General features: G+C 41.9%; 1 protein-coding gene across 4 annotated transcripts in view; it reads left to right on the forward strand.

Moving 5' to 3' along the window:
* mtcl1 (microtubule crosslinking factor 1) overlaps positions 1-19,772 on the forward strand; it is a 57,301-nt gene that overhangs the window by 18,871 nt on the left and 18,658 nt on the right. For all 4 annotated transcript variants that reach the window (XR_013779576.1, XM_079348729.1, XM_079348731.1 and 1 more), the window contains exons 4-8: positions 9,656-9,715; positions 9,824-11,203; positions 15,232-15,378; positions 18,271-18,372; positions 18,688-18,909. Coding sequence is in view for 3 of the 4 variants with exons in the window: in XM_079348729.1 (XP_079204855.1) it covers positions 9,656-9,715; positions 9,824-11,203; positions 15,232-15,378; positions 18,271-18,372; positions 18,688-18,909 (1,911 nt within the window). In the remaining variant the exon portion in view is untranslated. The remainder of the gene's footprint in view (positions 1-9,655; positions 9,716-9,823; positions 11,204-15,231; positions 15,379-18,270; positions 18,373-18,687; positions 18,910-19,772) is intronic.

The following is a 19,772-nucleotide window of genomic DNA, read 5'->3' on the forward strand; positions in this document are numbered from 1 at the left end:
GTGCAAGTATTCTATCACCTTTACATTGATTGTGTATCAAGTCATATTGCTGGAAAAAATGTGTCATGAGACTATAAAACTCCAAGCATACTTCAAACCCACATATTTGTACCTGTAATTTGAAGAGATGAGTAATTCATTGGTATTGACCGTAGAAACATCTGCTACTCCTTCTCGTCTGTCTCTGTTTTGATATGTTGTTATTTTCACAGAGATAACACAGAATCTTCACTGCCTCTTTGTTAGCCTTATTTAATTTAATGCATTTTATCTTCCGCTAAAGGTTGCCAAATATTTTTCTGAACACCTGAAGCTGGAGCTGTTGCTTTGCAAGTCATTAATTTTTATGAAAAATATGCAGATCACTTCACTCTCACACATGTTGGTCAGAGTTTAAGCAAAACCGAATATGACTTAATCCGTGTGTCATGAAGGGGCCTTGAGCTGATGATAATTATACATTTCAGAGAAGCTAAACCGGCTAATGGAAGCGCTCACTGAAGTGTAGCCTCCTCTCTCTCTGCTGCTCCCTCCTTACCGTGGGATCTGCCGACTCAGCAGACACACTGAAGGTATTCGAGAACTTGTTCGTCAGCAAGTTTAATGTATCATTCATGTAACACCCACACACATGCGCGTAATGTTTAATCACAAGGCTGATCTTCAGTTACATTGTTAAACCTGTTTCAGTGTTTAGAATAACACTCAGCAGCAATTGTAACACAGATGTAATCACGAGCGTTAAATTGTTTCGCACTTGTCGCCTAATCAAGAAAATTGCTTGTTTTTATTAGCAGCTACTTACGGCACACATGCTGTTTTGTTCCAAATCAGCATGGAACAAAAGCGCTGCTCTGTTCGAACAAGGGATTAGTAGAAAAACTCCTTCTGAGTTTTTTGCTGCTTATTTCAGGTTCTCTCAACCTCGTGCCTTCGGTTTGGGCCAGTTGGCACCGCGGCGACGTGTTTTCTGCAAGTAGCATGCCAGCCTGTCGTGTTGTTCAGGGAGATTTGTAAAGTGTGAGTGAAAGCGTAGTGACACGCCCCATAAAAGCTCTATTGTGCCTCTCTTTAATGCATGTCCAGTCTCAGACTGAGGTCAGGGCCGGCTTAACCAAGAGAAACGGTATGAGAGTGACCCTCTGCTGCTCACAAGCCTCCTCCTGCGGACACACACACACACACAAACATTAAACACACACACGCACATACACATAGATGGGTGTATTGGGGTCATGTTGCAGCACAGGATGATATATAACCTCTGTGTGCATGTCAGCAAAGGTTGCCATGACTGCCGGGGTCGTTCCTAAGAGAATTCATGTTTTCTTGATCTAAAAGCTGCTGTAGGACCTTCAGGTCTCCAGTGGGCATCCACTGTTTACACCTCATAACACACCTGTTAATGCACAGCCTTTATTGCAAAACAGCAACAAGCTTGTGTCATAAAAAGAATAAACTGTAGGTTTTCTTTTTGGGTCTGTTACATCTGTAGCATCCAAAGGTTTTCACCGGCCTTCATCTGATATTCAGGCTTCTTGAGAAATAATAATTGAGTTAGAAATGTGGTTCACAGATAGTTCTTAGTCCACTAATGAGTTACTGTTAATTCAATTTCTGTGATGATATAAACCATGGATTTCCGGTATTATTCGATTATCACATTTCGGCCACAAATGGCTTACTGTGTTCATGGACTGGAGAAAGAATCTGAAATCTAGGAAAATTTAAAGAAAGGTTGTAAATTTTCATGAAAATAAACGGCCTTAAAAAAAAAAGTCATAAAGTGCCACTTCCTGCACGCTCAAAAAAAAAAAAAAAACCAAGCCTTTCATGCACTGAGTGAGAAGATGGGATGAATATTTTATACTTCAGCAAAGTCATATGACATTTACTGAAACATGCATCGATGGGTTTTTCTTTTTTGGACCATATTGCGTTTGCAAACATACTGTAAATAAACCACTCACATACTATCTCCTTCTAACTTTATATTGCTAAAATGTTAGCAAACAGGTAATTTATTTACGATATCGCAATATATCACGATACAGTAAATCATTATTACCCTGTGTAATCTGATACATAACATATCACATTACACATTACGCAGTTCTAGTAAACTCAGACTGCTAAAATCAACTTTTGAGTTAAAAGCTGCTTTTGCTGAGAATGACCTGAGAAGAATTGTCACAATGATCAATAAATGAGATGAGAAACAATGCAAGCCAAAATTCCAAATCAATCAAGTTTATTGTCGTATTCTGATGAGTAGAGTCAAACATGCCTATTTCAAATTTCACACAAAATAAAAAACGTTAAGTCTTCCCATTTGCTGCATGTGAAGACTGATTATTACAGGCACTGTTCTCTTGCTTTTCACAGTCACCACTTCACAATAACCACAAAGCTGGAGAACAATCTCTTGACAGTTATTGATATCGAGATGCAGGGGCGAATGGCGTGGCCAGAGTCTGTTTACAAGATGCTCACATCCGCCGGGGGATGGCCTGACATTGGAATGACCTCGGAGAGTGCTGCAGTCAGCCTGTCTCACTGCCAAACCTACAGTATATGCACACACTTGCAGATGTATATGAACCCTCAAACCCCTCTCAGCCTCATGCACACACAGACAAATGTACCAAAAAAAACCCACCTCACACCCACACGTTACCAGACACATGTGGGAGACTGATGACTGCAGATGTACACACATGTGCACACAAACACACGTGCACAGATCGACTGAGCAGCGAACTCTACTGGATTACTTTTTTTTTTTTTTCAAATTCATCCCTGCAACAGCTAGTCAAGCAGGGGGGTGGGGGAGGGTTTGTGCACCATTTTCGACATACAAAATTGAATTCCGATGGATTGCACGGTCATATTTGGCTGATGAAGCATATCCAGATGCAGTATATTTAGACTCTTACGACAGGAGGTACAAGCCAAAGATTGCTAGTGCTCGTAAAAATAGTACATTGCCATGAATCAGTGTGTAGCAGAAGCTTTCATAGACAACACTTGTGCATCAGCATGTCGTGGGATGTTGAGAACTTAAATTGATAAAACGAGAGCATGTGACACACACTTGTACGTATTCATTCAAGTATGTGTGCAGTATTAATTAATTTACCGGAACGGATTACTGTCCAGATTGAGCGCTCATTCATCCAGAGCTGGCTAATATAATCTGCCTCTAAACATTTCATAGCGACTTATCTCTCTGAGCCCTGCCGCCGGGTGAGAGATATTTATTCTGTTGTGCTGGAGTCTTAGCCTCCTCTGTCAGGGCTCAGAAGGGGTTTATCTGCATCCAGCGGTTGTCGCAGCTCTTTTTGTGCTCCACCCATTCTCTCTCCCCCCCCCCCCCCCCCCCCCCCCAGTCCACTCTCCATCCCGCCCTATTTCAATGCTCACACCACATTTCCTGTTAAATCACATTACCCGAGCCAGACTCTGCTGCTCTCTGCGCTGTGTGACGGTCTTTGAGCAAAGTCATAAATAGGCCAAGCTGTTGAGTACAGATGCTGCCAAAAAATACCCTCGTTTTGTTCCCTTTCTTTCTCATCGTCCACCCCGAAATATTTCTTATCTTCTCCACGATGGGATTTTTCCTGTGATGTCACTGAGCGATGTCATCGAGTCCTTGTTCCAAAAATGTCAAACAGCCGTATTGTAGTACAGAGTCTTCTTTTCCTCTGTGAACACACCCGTTTTTCCAAGATTTTAAAGTGAGACTGTAGCAGCAGCATGTTTTTTTCCTTCAGCTGTTGAGACTCACTAAGCAACATATTAAACAATCTGCTTTTAATCATCTGTTGAATGAATCCTCCTGAGACCTGGAGTGATGCTAATGGATGACAGAAGCAGGTCCACACCTACTCAAACTCCAACACACACACACACACACTGTCATGGCAACTTGTAACACTTGAGTAGTTGTACTGCAGAGTTGAGGATGACTGGAAAACATTGTTGAATGTAAAAACACTGTCACACACATCAGGCACTTTCCTGGTGTCATCATCTGGATGCTCTACTGCGACATTAACCCATCAAGTGATCCACACATACACGTGTAAGTGGCTTTGTTGGGACCTTAAACTGCCCAATAATCCAAGTTTCAACCCCCAACCCTGAATGAATCCTGACATGCTCAACCTTGTTCATAGGTTAACACCTGCTCTAACCTTCAACTTAAAGCCAAACTCCCCCTTACATTAACCCAATCCTAAACTTACAGACTTTCACACTAAATGAGATGCATTTGTAAAAAATAAAGTGCATATGCTAACACAAGAAAGCTTCAGTTGAACCAGTAGATTTTAGGCACGACGAGGGAGAATTTAAGACTATCCAAGTTACCATTATCCAGCAATTGTCTTGGTTCACCGATGGCCTGGTGGTGGTTGATGAACAGCGCCCCCTATGTGTAAAGGGGAAGCTCTGTTCTTCAGGGTGGGCGGCTCCAGTGTGGGACCGGCCTGCAGCTCCTTTCCTGCGTGCATCCCTTCTCTCTGTCTTTCAGATTCCTGGCTGTGTCCACTGTCCTCTTACTGAATAGAGGGCATAGAAAGCCCCCAACAAACTTTCTGCACAGTGAAAGATTTAATCTTATTTCAAATCAACTGTATTTTTGCTAAACTGGACCTTTTAACAAGGCGTAAATCTATGTAAAAGTAGCATGATCACAAAGTCAACGCAATGTCAATGGTTTTTTTTACTTAAAATTCTTACCTTAGGACAGCATTTTTTTGTTCCTGGTCTCCAAATACCTAACTGGCCTAAATCCTTGCCCACATTTAATCCCCATTCTACCCTAAACCTTGAACTTTACTCTAGCCTTCATCTTCTCTTAAAATTCAGAGCTTAAATGTACCTAACCTCAAACCTGCTTTGGATTTAATGAGTAGTAAGAGCAGAGAGTATCAGTCAGTCATTCAGAGAGTTAGCCCGGGCACACAGAGCCTGGTTCATTCAGTACCAGCTGTATAACGACTGTGTAACTACAATCTGCTAATCCTGCAGGCTGGCAGAGGCCCTAAGGGAGTCAAACCAGCCGCACCAGTACTACAGCCTGCCCGCCTGCATGACTTGCTGCCACTTACCCGCGCTAACAGGCTCGTGAGAGCAAAGCATTCTGATGGTGATGAGGACGGATGTTTGAGGCTGTGTGCTTTTTTGAGTGCAATTGTGTGTTTAAGTAAGAGAAATACGGACACACAAAGAACTGGAAAAAAAAATACTTTACAGTTTTGTTGTCTAAAAGAAAAAAGCTTTCTTTCTTTCATTGGAAAAAACTTTGAAAAGAATAGATAAGCATTTCAAATCACCAGTGATCATAAATATATTTAAAATTTGAGCACAACATTGCGTTTTCTCTATGGAGCAGCTTTTTTTTTTTAATGGTAATTTAAAAAGTTTGTGGAAAACACTCAAACGGTGAGATTTTATTCAACTGCTTAATTAATCTCTGAGTTGTTTACGCGGCTTGGGGAGTACTACAACATTCAGAATGTGATAAAAGTCACAGTCTTTTTTTTTTTTTGGGTCGTAGGAAATCTGAAAAATGGCCTCAAATGATGTCTGCATCAGTTGTGGCCGAAGAATATAGAAGAACAACACAAATCTGGAGTTGTGGAGTACAGGACATAAGCGAGCCTAAGTGACCTATAATTGCGTTGTAGGTAATGCAGCATAAAAGGTCGAGGATGAAATAATGTGTTAATCCCACATATGTCATTTTATTCTCTTTTTGAATGTTTAACCTGACAGACTCTTACAGTATCGTGCTAAATCCATTACTACTTTAAGTCTCCTTCAGACAAACATTTTTGATGGACACGCTTCACCACAGTCAAAAGTTCAATGTCAAAGAGCAGTTGTCAGTCAGGATTTAGGTTTAGTGTTTAGGTACTTCAGTATGGAGGGACAGACCATCTGTTACAGTCACCCAGCCCTTCTGTGTCTTCCATTGCACTGTTTATGTGCCCTCTCTTTGTCAAACTCTAATCTTATTGACGCTGTACAGAGTGATTAGGATTGCGGAAGTATGAGGAGGTAACTCGACTCGAACTCAAGTCTGAACTCTCTTTTATGTCATTACATTTAGAATCAAATCCACCAGAGGACTTTGGGAAATCCCTTTAGCATTTCTGACACAGAGGCTTACTTTCCACACGAGTTTAAACCCTAAATGGTTTGGGGTTTTTTTCCAAGTTCATTCAAAGTAAACGTCAAATGCTTAATGTTTAAGTTCCAACATGACTTGTGATACGTGGCCAAACATTGGATTATCCCTTGTTCTTTTCTCAGCTTTATTAAAGGATGTTAAGTTCATAGACAGTTAGTTAAATTGTACAGTCAACCTTACGAAAGGCTGAGATAGGTTTTTAGCCTCTTGATATCATGATCACACCATGCGTTACCCTGCACTTCCCACCCTTAATAGAGACCTATGTTAAGGGTTCAGACTGGGTTTACACCACTGATTTTTTATTACATGGACTTTATCGGTGTTTTTCCAATTCCTTCACTCGCTGATAACACTGTTGTTCCTTGTAGTTTGAACTTGTGTATACCGTGAACAGGGATCCCTGGTTGTGGCAGTCTGGAGTTTTGCGGAGCTTTGCACAAGATGCAGCTTAATCCGCTGTCTCCCCAGAGAGATTAGCCTTGTCACCAGGGCTGGGAATTAAAGCACGACTGGTGTTGGAGATACTGACACAGACACAAAGCAGGGACTGGACCAGTAAGGGGGAGGGGGTGGGGCAACTGGGATCTGTTTGGATTCACAGGCCGATTAAGCCGGTGAATAAAGAAGTCAAGTAAACTGTGATTTACAGTCTTTCATTATCACATAAAAATCTTTTTATTCTGTCATTTTAATATTCTTTACACGTCGAAAACTGAATTTGAGAAGTTCAATATTGACGTAAACAAAACTGTTTATGAGGAGAAAACGAAAGCGAGCCGTGACAGAATCAAACATGTCAGACATGTAAATGATAGCAGGCTCCAGAAATCTCTGTGTAGTATCTACCTATCTGCATTCAGCTCAGAGAGGAGTTTAGTCTTTGCACCAGCACAGAGGTTGAATTTGGACCAGTAACAGAAAATTCAAACAGACTGAAAGCAACAAAAGGGCGAAACACTCTGAAATTCTGTTTTTCTTGAAAAACATGTTGATCAAATAAAAACGAGAAGATATTGATCTCTAATATTCCCTTTGAGGAAATGCTTTTCAGTCCGTCTACTGTACATACGTTCTTGGTGGACTCGACATTGTATGCAGTGCTTCAGGAAAGTTTAAAAATCGAAGGTGAAAAAGGCAACATAATTCAGTTCATCAAACATGCGTCAAATAAGAGGCACACAGCTCCCTCTGTGACTTTGGCTGCCCACAGTGTGGTTATGTTCATGTTTGGGCGCTCCCTTGCTGTCTCAGAGCCAGAGACTGAGTCAAGGTCCGTCCATGCTCCGGGCAAAACAGGTTCACCCTCACACTTTCCGTCCGTCTGGCCATGAATGATTCACTCTGTCCTGCTGCTCTATTTTTTGGCTGGCAACAGGGCTTATACAGTGAACCATTTGCTTTAAAGTAGAAATGGGAGAGAAGTCAAAGAAGACCTTTGTATCCTGAAACTGCAGCCGCTCAAACACAGTTTCATTCTGTTTAAAACAAATGTAATCCGTCCGGTAAGTGGCTACTTGACGAAAGACTAAGACAAAATCATTCCGTTTTTTTCCACATTAAATAATCTATTCCAGGAATACAAATATTAAGAAAATAAAAAGATGGACTTCATCCATTCAAATAGCTCTATGAGTCTTTGGGGAAGCCACGCAAGGACAAATTATGTTGAAAATGTGAGTGCATTTATAAATCTCTGCAAACCTGTTCTGATACCACGGCAACAAAAGTAGAAGTCCTTGACACCTCATAATGGGGAATTTCATGTTTTATATTGCAAAAAAAACAAAACAGTTTGCCTGCATGTGTTTCACTTACGCAAGCAGCATCTGTTGGTTACAACTAAGACTAGATTTCTTAAAAGTCTGATAGTTTTCAGGAGTGTTGATCATAAATGTACCATATTAAAACACGTTCATCTGAGAAGTACTAAGAAATATGTAGATTCATTCCTGTATCTGAGGGACATTTAACATGTTTGTTTTAAGTCCACATCATTCTTGTTTAATCAGGTGAAAAAAACCCATTTTGAATTGTATAAATTCAAGAAGATAAATAAATTCAAATCAGTCTGATAGAGAAGTGAAGGGAGATCTGTTCCGAAGAAGCTGCTTGATAATAAAGTATGTGTTTGGAGATACCAGGTGCCTTTTCTTCAGTCATTCATTGAGCAAAAAAAAAACAACCATACACACTACCTGTGGCTCCTCAAACATGCTGCTTTCAGTGGTTTTCTGTATCATGTCATTACAAGTTGAGTAGGGGGACATCATGAATGATTGCTACCCAGAGATCAGAAATATTAATATCAAGTTATGTTTCCTAGAAAGGAGCGCGGCTTAACTGATCACCAGATCCTTTAAATAACTGTGCAGGGACAGTGATCTGTTCCTGGAAAAAGGGTTCTCATTTAAAAGCTGTTCACTCTGCATTTATAGACGGGGATTTCTTCCTCTTCCTCTCTCTCCTCCTGTCTTCATTTCCTCTTGACGCTCGTCCATCCTGACCTCTCCATGTTCTGTAGAGCTGCAGCCGCTGGTGGGAGAAAGCATACACACTTAATACTAAAAATGAATGATTTTTTTTTTTTTTTTATTCTTAGCTAAGGCTAAGCCGGTGTACAGAAGGGCCTGCTTTATCCGGGCTTTGCGTGCAATGTGTAGTATTGGCTACAGGACAGATTTCCCCGCTGGACAGGCAGATGCTTTCCCCTCTTCCAAAGCGCTGTGGAAACGCCATGTGTCACTGAATCTGAGCCGGGATAAGACGTCTGTCACACTGATCTCTGAATGGGGATCTGGAGCTCCCTGCCTGGTGCATCATGCATTAAAAGACACGACAGAACGTTCTCATCATCTGTCCTCTTAGGTTTATGAATTAAATGAATACTGATTAAACTGGTGAAGATTTACTTTGCATGTCGTGAGCGTTCATTCTGCCCGTCCACTCGGTCATTTTGAGACTGATGTGGTAAACAGATGTTGCTGTGTGATACAGGCTATTACCTCTGCTGTGTGAATGACTCGGCCTGTAATTATGTCAAATACTAAATACTTCTTGTCATCAGACTTGGCTTTGACTCGATGGTGGAAATATTACGTAACTCAGCCACATCGACGAATGTTCTTCAGCCCTTTTGCACAGTCAGCGTCATGCAGAAACGTTTGCATCATGTTAACAAACACAGCATCAGTGTTCTTCTCCAGTAATCATTCTTATTGCTTTTTATGCATGTGTGTATAAACACTGACATTGTGATGTGTGGGAATATCACTCTCAGCTTAAAACTTTAGAGATCTTTACTATTAAAGTCACAAAGCCTCTTGTATTGCTTTCATTGATGTGCTGATATGCATGATACCCTGGTTTCTTCTTGCAGCACTCCTGAATGTTGGAGAAACAAATGTCAGATTATACTTTGAGAGTTTGACTTAGTTTATCTTTGTTCTTTGACAGACTGCGTTGAGGAGGCGAGGGAGCAGGGAAACATTTAAAGACAAGAAGTCCACTGGTCAGGTAAGAAAACTCAAAATTATGATTACTATTCTATTTCCTTCATAAAATAAGCAAAACCTTTATCCGTCTAAGATACGTTTTGTTTTTTCATCTCTGTCAACCTCGTAGGATGACAGCGCAGACCTCAGGTGCCAGCTCCAGTTCTCCAAGGAGGAATCCAGCCTGATGAGAAAAAAGATGGCGAAGCTCGGCCGAGAGAAAGACGAGCTGGAGCAGGAGCTGCAGAAGTATAAGTCAGTTTACGGGGACGTGGATAGTCCTCTTCCCTTGGCTGAGTGCGCTGGTGGCGGTCCTCATACCACTCGAGAAGCTGAGTTGCGACTACGGCTCAAACTGGTAGAGGAGGAGGCGAACATCCTGGGCAGAAAGATTGTGGAGCTGGAGGTGGAGAACCGCAGCTTGCGAGCTGAGAATGATGACATTCGCTGTCAGTACGAAAGAGACTGCTTTGGTCGAGAGCCTTTCTCCAGCATGCCCTCATCGCCGTATGGAGGTGATCCACTGGAGTCTGCAAATGAGCTGCGTCGCCATCTTCAGTTTGTGGAAGAGGAGGCTGAGCTGCTGCGACGTTCCATCTCAGAGATCGAGGACCACAACAGGCAGCTGACTTCTGAACTCAATCGCTTCAAGTTCGGTCCGAGTAGCAGTAGCAGTATTGGCGAGGAGGGAAGTGAGGGAGGATTATTCAAACCTGGTGGGAACGGTAACGGCGCGAGCAGCGGGTTGATGATGGAGGAGCTTAAATCAGCCAGGATGCAGATCAATGAGCTGAGTGGGAAGGTGATGAAGCTGCAGTACGAGAACCGAGTACTCATGTCCAACGTGCAGCGCTGTGACCTGGCTGCTCATCTCGGCCTTCGTACTGGTAGCCCACGAGACAGCGACGCAGACAGTGATGCAGGCAGAAGAGATGCCGCCGACGAAGAAGAGGCAAGCCGACTTCTTCTCCTCCATCCAAAGAGGGAGGGTCCTATTGGAGGGGAGAGCGACTCTGAAGACCTGTTTGAGAAAACAGCAACCACCTCAGGGTTCGGAAGTATCAAACCCTCAGATGGCAGCGAGCTTAGTGCCACCGAACTGGCCAACCGCAGGAGGGAAGAGCGGGAGTCATTCACCAACGTAAAACGTGAGGCAGATAGGCTGGGCAAGACAGTGGACCGTCTGATCACAGACACGGACAGTCTGATCTTTGAGGGCAGGCTGCTGGTGACAACAGGTGATAGTTTGGAGGGAGGGGCGGCATCTGGAAACAAACCAGACACACAAGTCCTAGATACCATCAACACACGCATGAAGGCTTTCCGCACAGAGCTGCACATATTCATGGAGAAGCTGGACCACGTAGGGGAAGGCCTGAGAGAAAGGACTGACGATCTGTCACCCATGCCAAACCTCACAGAGTCCAGCAGCTTCCTGTCCACGGTCACGTCCATGTCCCGAGACTCTCCCATCGGCACTTTTGGAAGGGACCTGGCGACGGACTTCCAGGTGAGTCCAACGGATAACAACGCCTTTTACCTTTTCCTTTTAGTTTTCAAATCTTTGAGTACATTTATGTTTTCCTTCTTTGGCTGCTTTCTTCTTTTGCAAAAAAAGAGGACTATGAATAATTACAAAGAATGCCTTTTAGACAGAATGAACCTGCTTAAGAACATTCAAATGCAATGTACCTAAAAAGCATCCCTTCTAGTTAAAGGATTGGCTTAGATGGCTTCAGCAGTTGATTAAAGTATTCACTTTGCAAAATCATGTAAAGTAGCAGTCAGGATCCAGGTGTTAATCTAAAGCTCTAAAAACCCTCGGTGTACTACCAAATACAACAATTCACTTAAGTTTCATTCAATGTTCCCAGGCATGCAGTCATTAGTTGAACATTTTAAGAACAAGATAAACTAAAAGAAAGACTAAGTAAACACTGTGTGTAAAATACATCTTAAGCTGAATGCATACTGTCTACAGCTGGGATTCTAATTAAGCTTAAGGATAGGTTCAGATTTTTTCAAGTCTGTCTTCATTAAATATCACAGCCCCCTTATACACTTTGAGTGATTGATGGGTCGTCGTAATCACTCCGTCTCTCCATAATGTCAGCTTTGTGACTCTGCTGTAAATTGCTTTTAGGGCGATATAGCCAACAGAATTGATGAGGAAGAAGACGGCTTGGATACAGAATAATCTTTTTATGCTTTATTCAATGTGATATTGGTCATCAAAAGTCTGGTAATGTAGCAATAGGCCAATGCTAAACTCAGGTAGTTCTCTTTAAATGTCAGCTGAAGGTAATTTAGGGGTCAAGGAGTTTTGTGTAAGCCGAACTGAGCGGGTGTCTCAATTCGACACTCAATGGCTCATTTTGGTTGTTTTGAGTGACAAAATAGGGAAAGCAGTTTTACACAGAAAGAGAACAGTTGGTGATGTCCATGATTGAAGGTTTCCTCAGGCGTGTTTATAAAGAAGTGTTAGCGACCACGCTGTCTTGCAGAAGAACAAAAGCATGGGGGCTCCTGATTGGTCAGTAAGGTCAGATGATTGAATATTGGATTGACTGGCATGCATTTACTGGCAAACAAACTTTTTTATTGTCGGGCATTAGAGGTACAGGTTCCGAATTCCAATATTGGTAATAGTCATAACTTGTGATAGACAAGTGTTCCTGTGATACTGCTTCATCCTTTAATGTTGGCTTGTCCTGTTATTGTGGAGCTGAAATTGAATTTCAAGGGCAGGACATGGGAAAGTGAGAAGGATTAGACCAACATGACAGAGGTTGGAAAGACTTGAGAAAAAAAAAATCTGAACCAATCAATCAAAGCTTCAGAAGCAGATAGATTTCAAGAGTCTTTAGACCCCCAGCCCTCCAGTGCCAATGAGCCACCCAGCTCTACCACACTGGCACTACCGCCACCCCTCCCCCGATCCAACTCCACCACCATCGCTTTCTGCTGCAGCTGCATCCACATCTGCATCTCCATGCACATCCTCATAGCCAGCAGCCCTGCCTGCCTCCTTCTCCCTGCACTCACTGTCTGCAGCTGCCCTGCTTCAACTCAGCCAGGGCCCAGAGAGGGTGCTTGAGAGGGTGCTTGGTATGAATGGAGTAAGTACTGAAGGAGTTAAAGCAGCTTCTCCCATTGAGCTTGATTTAATCCCTTCCCTGACATTGTGAACTCTTGCATGATGAAGTTCAGTAAATATGTTTTCTCTCTACAGCTTTACACCATGCTATCATGTGTATGACTCATAATGACACACAAATGGTGTAGCTATAATGTTTGCACATGCACACACAGATAGACACACGTGAGTTTGCTAGATCAATAGAGTTGCTAAGGAGACGTACTGTAAGAATGTGTGAGCACATTACGTACAGTACGTGAGTCTTAAACAACCTTTGTTGTTTCAAAAAACAAAGAGACTACAGCCAGCAGCAAGAGTTGCATGGCGCTGTCTGAGTTGCACTGGCTGGCTTTCTGCTTTTTGTTCTTGTTTTACTGCAGCTCAGTCAACATGTCAACATCCTGTGTACTCTTCCAAAGCAGGTTCATTATCTGTGCGCTGCATGATCTAGCAGGCATCTTGGGTATCTTCTCTAATCGGTCAGACTGTCGCTCTGAATAAAACGAACGGCTGTTCAAACACTTCCTCCTCAATCTGTCTTTAGAGATAATAGACTGAAGCTGCCTCCATGCTTATTCTATCCAATGACTTGTTTTCAGCTTTGCTCCTCTGCTTGTAGGACTCGCTAGTTAGTCCGGGGGAAGCTGGGTGGTTTTAGTCAAAACTAACAAAGCTAACAAGAACTGTAAAACTCAAATCTGATCTGAAGCAATACGCAGTTTACTTTATGTAAGGATGTTGAAGAGGGTCAGATATGAATGATAGAAATGATTTTAAACAAGAGAATTTAGAGCGCGTTTAACAGCAAATGTATTTAATATTCAGTTTTAAAATGGAGATGTCCACAGGGGGGTTTCACCATGGGAAAAGAAATTGGAGCTTTCTTTGCCGTTATTATAGACTCTAGAGAGGCTACGAAATCTATTATGCTGATGTTGTGAAAAGATTTGTACAGTATGTAGTGATTTCAAGATTTAGTTTTTTGTGGAACATGTTTGACTTTCAGATCTCCTAATTATGAACTTTAGATCTCGAGACAACCAATACATTCTGCACATTTAAGATCACTGGTCTTTAAATAAGGGATGGTTCAGCTCTTCATGTCAACATCAAGTACAATTTACCAGAAAATCATCAGAATGTGTGGCTTACGTCAAGAAATATTCACAATAATGTGTCAAGATTATTGGGTAATTATAACATCTGTATCGTGATTAAATATGCAGATAGAGAAGAATTAAAGAATTTAAAGAATTCAATTATAGAATTAAAGAATCTCGTACACTTGTGAGAAGTTTATTTATATTATTATCATATAGAATTGTTTTCTCAAGTTTGTGACTCCTGATTACAAAAATACTCTTGGTGTCATAGAAATGTCCAAAAAGCTCTCCTCACTTCAAATAAAATTATTTTCTTTCAAAGGCGAAGCCCAGGCAATCGTACTTTTAAGACATAATGTTGCCTTATATACAAGAACACTGTTGTAATTATTATGAGATGCTGAATCATAATTTCAAGATATGAAAGTCTTACTCATGGAAGTGTGTTTCCAGTTTAATTTCTTGGGTGAATGCTGTACACTTCTGTATATTTAGGCGCAAAAGCATTAAGTTAGGTGTTAGCTTGGGGAAAACTCTCTTACTAAAATAAGTTCGGGACGTGGCTATAAAAACTTTCATGGTTAATGTTTAACTGAAGCCTTCAAGTTCTCCAGTGTTTTAACAATGCTCTAATGTCTGTAAACAATGTGCATCGTGCAGCCTTAGCCGACTGCTCTCACACCACACACGGCTGTGCAGGCATGTGTTGAAAACCGTTAGCGTGCTAGCTCTCGCTCTGCAGTCTGCTGTGGTTTCTCTCAGCTGTTGGTTTGGACTCATGTATCCCTCATTGCATGCGCTTCATAACAAGTGTTTTGCATTCTTTTCCCCCCCCCCGATTCCCTCTCTTTGTTCCTCTTTGTGTTCCCGCCAGATGTTTCAGCCCATGATTTTGTTCATCCTCATTCTCGTTCTCTTCTCATCTCTCTCATACGCCGTCATCTTTAAGTTGGTCTTTCTCTTTGCGCTTTTCTTCATACTCTAGTCCGTTTGTTTTTCTCCTCACCATGTAGTCTGTTAGTTAATTTTCCCCTCTCTGCTTATATTCTTTACCCATTTTCTGTTTTTATTTTTTTGTTTGTTTTCCCCCGCCCGCTTTCTGCCCTCGACCCCTCACCCCGTTTGTTGTCTTTTGTCTGTTTTGTCCACGATCCACCTCACACATGTCCCCCCCAACACTACCACCCCCACCTCCTGCACCCCTGTATCCTGCACCTGTCACCTATCCCCCAAACCCACTCACCCACCGTCCACACCTCCCCCACCTCCCCCTTCCCCACCCCACGTCACTCACAGTCCGGTCAGAGGGATGAGCTGGAGTGGCGTCTAGGACAGGAGCGAGGCGTGGAGCCCCAGAGCCAGAGCCAGGGTGGGGGCCAGGCCCAGAGCAGGGGAGCCCCGGGACTCACTAGGTACCACAGGCCCCTGGCTTTAAGAGCAGAGGTCAGTGCCTCCTCCCTCCCTCCTCCATATTCCTTCCACCTGTGGGACCGAGTTGACAGTGGCTCAACCACAAGTCCAGTACACAGACCTTCTGTCGATCTTGACTCTTTAATCCTTTAAATTGATTGAAAGACTAATCTGGTTTATTTCTTTTAGAACCACGTGTCTATTGTTCCTCATTGTTTGCTGTAGCGAGCTCTGCAGTGCCCATAGATGCTCCAAAAACACCCAAAGCATGTTTTGATATTCTCAAATATTGTTTTGAACAATTGACATGGGGCAAATGTATGACTGTAGTTGTTATTCTGTCGTCATGCTTCTGCAAAATCCATTTTAAAGTTGAAGGTTATTACATTAAAGAACATGATTTGGGTGCTTCTGTGGACTGTTTTTGGAGTATCCGTTTGCTTGACAAAAAGTTCACAATGGGGAAAAAAACATTTAATTAAGAAAGAAGGAAATTACAAGATTATCATGTATAGGCCAACTCTGAAATTTTTTGATTGAACAGATTTGCCAGAAACAACAAAGAATTCCTCACTATAGCAGCATATGCAATCCTAATCCATTTGAAGTCACCTCTGTTAACTGTGATAATGAATAAGAAGCTTTCTCACACACAGTACATATGTGTGTTATGGCACAATGCAAGATCAATGTGGATTATCTTCAACCAGAGGATCACATTTCCAGGGGTTTCTCTATGCCGGCATGTCTAGTGACACTCCAGCCACGATCATTTTTGATGCTTTACACTCAATTTCCCTTCATTCGCCCACTCTACTTTCACACTGAATATCCACTCCTACAGCTACTGATATTTTTTTTTTATTTCTTGATTTATTCGTTTAACATTTTCTTGTTGCTTTTGAAATTCTTGTCATGTTCCCCCCTTGGCATTTTGTGGTTATTTGACTCCTTTGATGGTGTAGGAAGTAAATCATATGAAGTTTTAAAACAGTTTTAAAATGATCTCTCTATCATTGCATCGAATATTTTAATTTTATGTTTTGTAAAAAAAAAAAATTTAAAAAAAATCTGCGAGTAGATGGTTTGCTGCCCTCTAAAAGTGTGAGACAGCATCCATGCACAGCTACAGAGTATCATCTCTTTCAGCGCATGTGTTCACCGAGTGCATCACAGCTGAGTCTGCACACAGTGCACTCTGCCAGTGATGCCCTCTGGCACCGGTTCATCAGGTTGCACTGTCATGACTTGACTCAGCAGAATAAATGCATGTAAGAATGTAGCTTACACAGAAGTGTCACAATACACTTTAAACGCCCACACAAAAAGCCTGATCAATAAAATCAAAGAGGCAAGCGGCAGCACTGCAACAACAGCTCAGATTTGTTAAATCCTTCATTGACTCGGCTGTTTAATAAAACAACTCTTTAATGGCAGAACACTCTGAGTTATAATCGCTGCCTCATGCTTGCGTTCATAGAGAAGTTGCCCATTGTTATGTAATGTAGAGTACAAGCGGCGCTGATGTGACACATTACTATTACAGTTATGGCACATTCATGTGGATGTGTACAATGCTCTCTGCTGCAGTCTAATCTGAGAGAGGGAATGAATGAATGGGAAAGCAGCTTGGATATGGCAGGATTAGTGCTGCACTGAAGGCCTGGGTGATTTGCATTTGACATTGGGCTGACAGGGAGGTGATTCAGGGTCCAGTACACACTGAACAGCTCAACTTACTGTTGGAGAATGCAACCCAGAACATCAAACAGAAGACAGAAATCACCTTTTAAACTGCAGAAATTTCCAAATTGTCAGTGTCTGCACTCTGAATTCTTGTATGGTGACGGTGAGTGATGTCTTACTAACAGGTGGAAGAAGAATCATTACATTCAAATCCATTAACATTAGCATCTCATTTCCAATGAGCATTTGTTTCCCACCTAAAATAACCAAGTATTTTGGATATAATTGACCTAAATTGTCTTTTTTGGTACAAAGGGTCTTAGTGTAGTTAAGTATGAGAGTAATAAGCCAAACAAAACAAGAACTATTCTTTTTTGACTGACGCCATGGTTAAGATGAAGCTATGTTTTTTAAATGGAGGGAGTGGACTCATTAGATGTTATGCTTGTGTTGTGCAGCTTTAGTTGACATTTAAAGTCTCAATGTACAATATTTTGACTTTGACAATTCATAAAAAATAAGGGCCATAGGTTAGGAAATTGTTCGAGATATAGTGTATTAAAAATGTTTTTTTTTAAAAATTACTTCCTGGTGATCGCTTTCTGCTGCAATTGCTCTCTCCTCATTGAAAACAACGCTAGCGCTCTGAAAAAAGAAAAACACCAGTTGGACACCGGACCGAACATATTCCCATTTATATGCCAACGATGAAGAAAATATGACATACAGGAGCATGTTGGGTTGAAGTGCCCAGGGATACATCAAAAATGTAACTGCAGTAGATCGGGGATTGAACCCCTGACCTTCCGGTTGATAGATGACAGACTCTGCTGCCTCACAAGATTGAATGAGTCACTTCAAAATATTTTTTAAGGTTACATCAGAACTCCGATGCTGCTGAAAGAAGAAATATTTAATCAAGCTCAAAATGTGAAGCTTGAATTTATAATCATCTTCTGAGATGTTGTCGGGGATATTTTGAGATTCTGCTTGTGTGAAAGTCAAAGCACATTTCAGGATTTTCCATCCTGCTCAGTGGATTTTTTTGTTTTGCTGTGTAAACTGAAGAGAACAAAATCAAATGGAATCATCTCATACATAAATCCTTGTTATTTTGTTTGACAGACAAATAAAGCTCTAAATAGAGACAAACAGATGGATGCGGGAGATATTGATATGTGATGAAATGTTTTCAAAGTCTCGGTAAAGTGACTGTGTGCTGTGCTGTTGTGGGTTCAGCTCCGGGACACGCCTGCTGCTGACATCCAGTTTCGTCTGGATCATGAACGAAGGCTGCGAGCGGCAACAGAGGAACGGGAGGCTGTCGTCTCTCTGCCTCAGGTACAACAACAGTCAGTCACGCCATGTTCAAATAACTTTGCATTTTTTAACATGAGCAGCAAGTACGATTCAAGTGCACTTCACTTGCTCCGCTGTCTTTGATAAAGTTCAAATGTCATTAAGCCTTACCAGCGGCAAGAGGTGCAGAAAGTTTTGAAAGTTTTTCGTTAAATTAATTTAAGCTTTAACATCTTAACGGTACTTAAATCTCACAAACTTAACATTTAGAAAGTACTTCAATATAGCTTGTTTTATTTTAATTAAACCATTAATGGACTTTGTGAATTCCTCCTCTCCTGGGCCCTCCTGCGGCAGGAGGACGAGCGTTTGCGTATGGAGGCTCAACGTGGAGGTCTGGAGCTGCAGGGACTTCAGAGTCACGAGGGGCCCTGGACTCAGGAGAGAACCATGCTGCAACAAGAGGTCCGCCTCTTCCGACGCAACACCATCATCTTCTACATGAAGCTCAGGTCCATCCTTATGCACTGGAGACTCGGCTGCAAGGACGAGTCTGGAGAGGAGGCGGGGCACCCAGAGGTGAGCCAGAGGTTTGAAATGTTGGTTGATGCCGTCTTTCTTCATCTAGGAAGCGTGGAAATCATGTCAGGCTTTTTTTTTTTTGTTCAGATGATTATTATTTCTTTACTGCCCCGACACCACAGAGCAGTCTGTTCTCCTGAGTCTGTTTGTGTTTCTGGCTGTTTTAAATTCAAATAGCATCTCAGTTCCTCCTGTAATCATACAACACCTTTTGGTAGTTTTCCCCATAATACATCATCACTTGGCCCTAATATTTTTCCCTTAATTTGGAGAGGGTGACTGTTTATGCAGCTTAGTTTTAAATGAATTTCTTATTCATTCAGAGCCTTGATGTGAATAGTAATTTGCCCCTGCAGATGGTGCAGCAGAGAAGGGACCAGATGTACTGGATGTTTACCGCTCGCCCTTGACTTGACACCGAGTCCAAACAGAATATTTTCTCATTTTCCTCAAGCAAGTTTTAGTGAAGACTCAGAGGATAGACCCCCCCCCTCCCTCCCCCTCCCACTGGCTTCACAATGCTGTAGCTCATAAGTCTCGCCTCCTCTATGCGGCATGGGTCAAGCTATAGAATAGATTTAATAAACATAAACATGCTTTCTGTCTTTCCAGTAAGTTCTATAATTGGGATGTATGTCAGTGTTCATTTCTCTGTAGAGTTTAATAAGAGCAGTTCAGTAGTTTGATAAGTCATTAGATGCTGTAGAAAGTGAGTCAAAATGCAAAGATTGACAGCTGTGTTGACAAATGAGGCTCCTGCGCTGCTGTGAATTAGCGGAGCAGAAGAGAGACAGATAGTGATCATGTAACAAACGCTAAGAAAAGAGTCATTGAACTTTCCATAACCCTGAGAGTCTGCT

Source organism: Symphodus melops (genome assembly GCF_947650265.1).
Source record: "Symphodus melops genome assembly, chromosome: 7".
Lineage (NCBI taxonomy): Eukaryota > Metazoa > Chordata > Actinopteri > Labriformes > Labridae > Symphodus > Symphodus melops.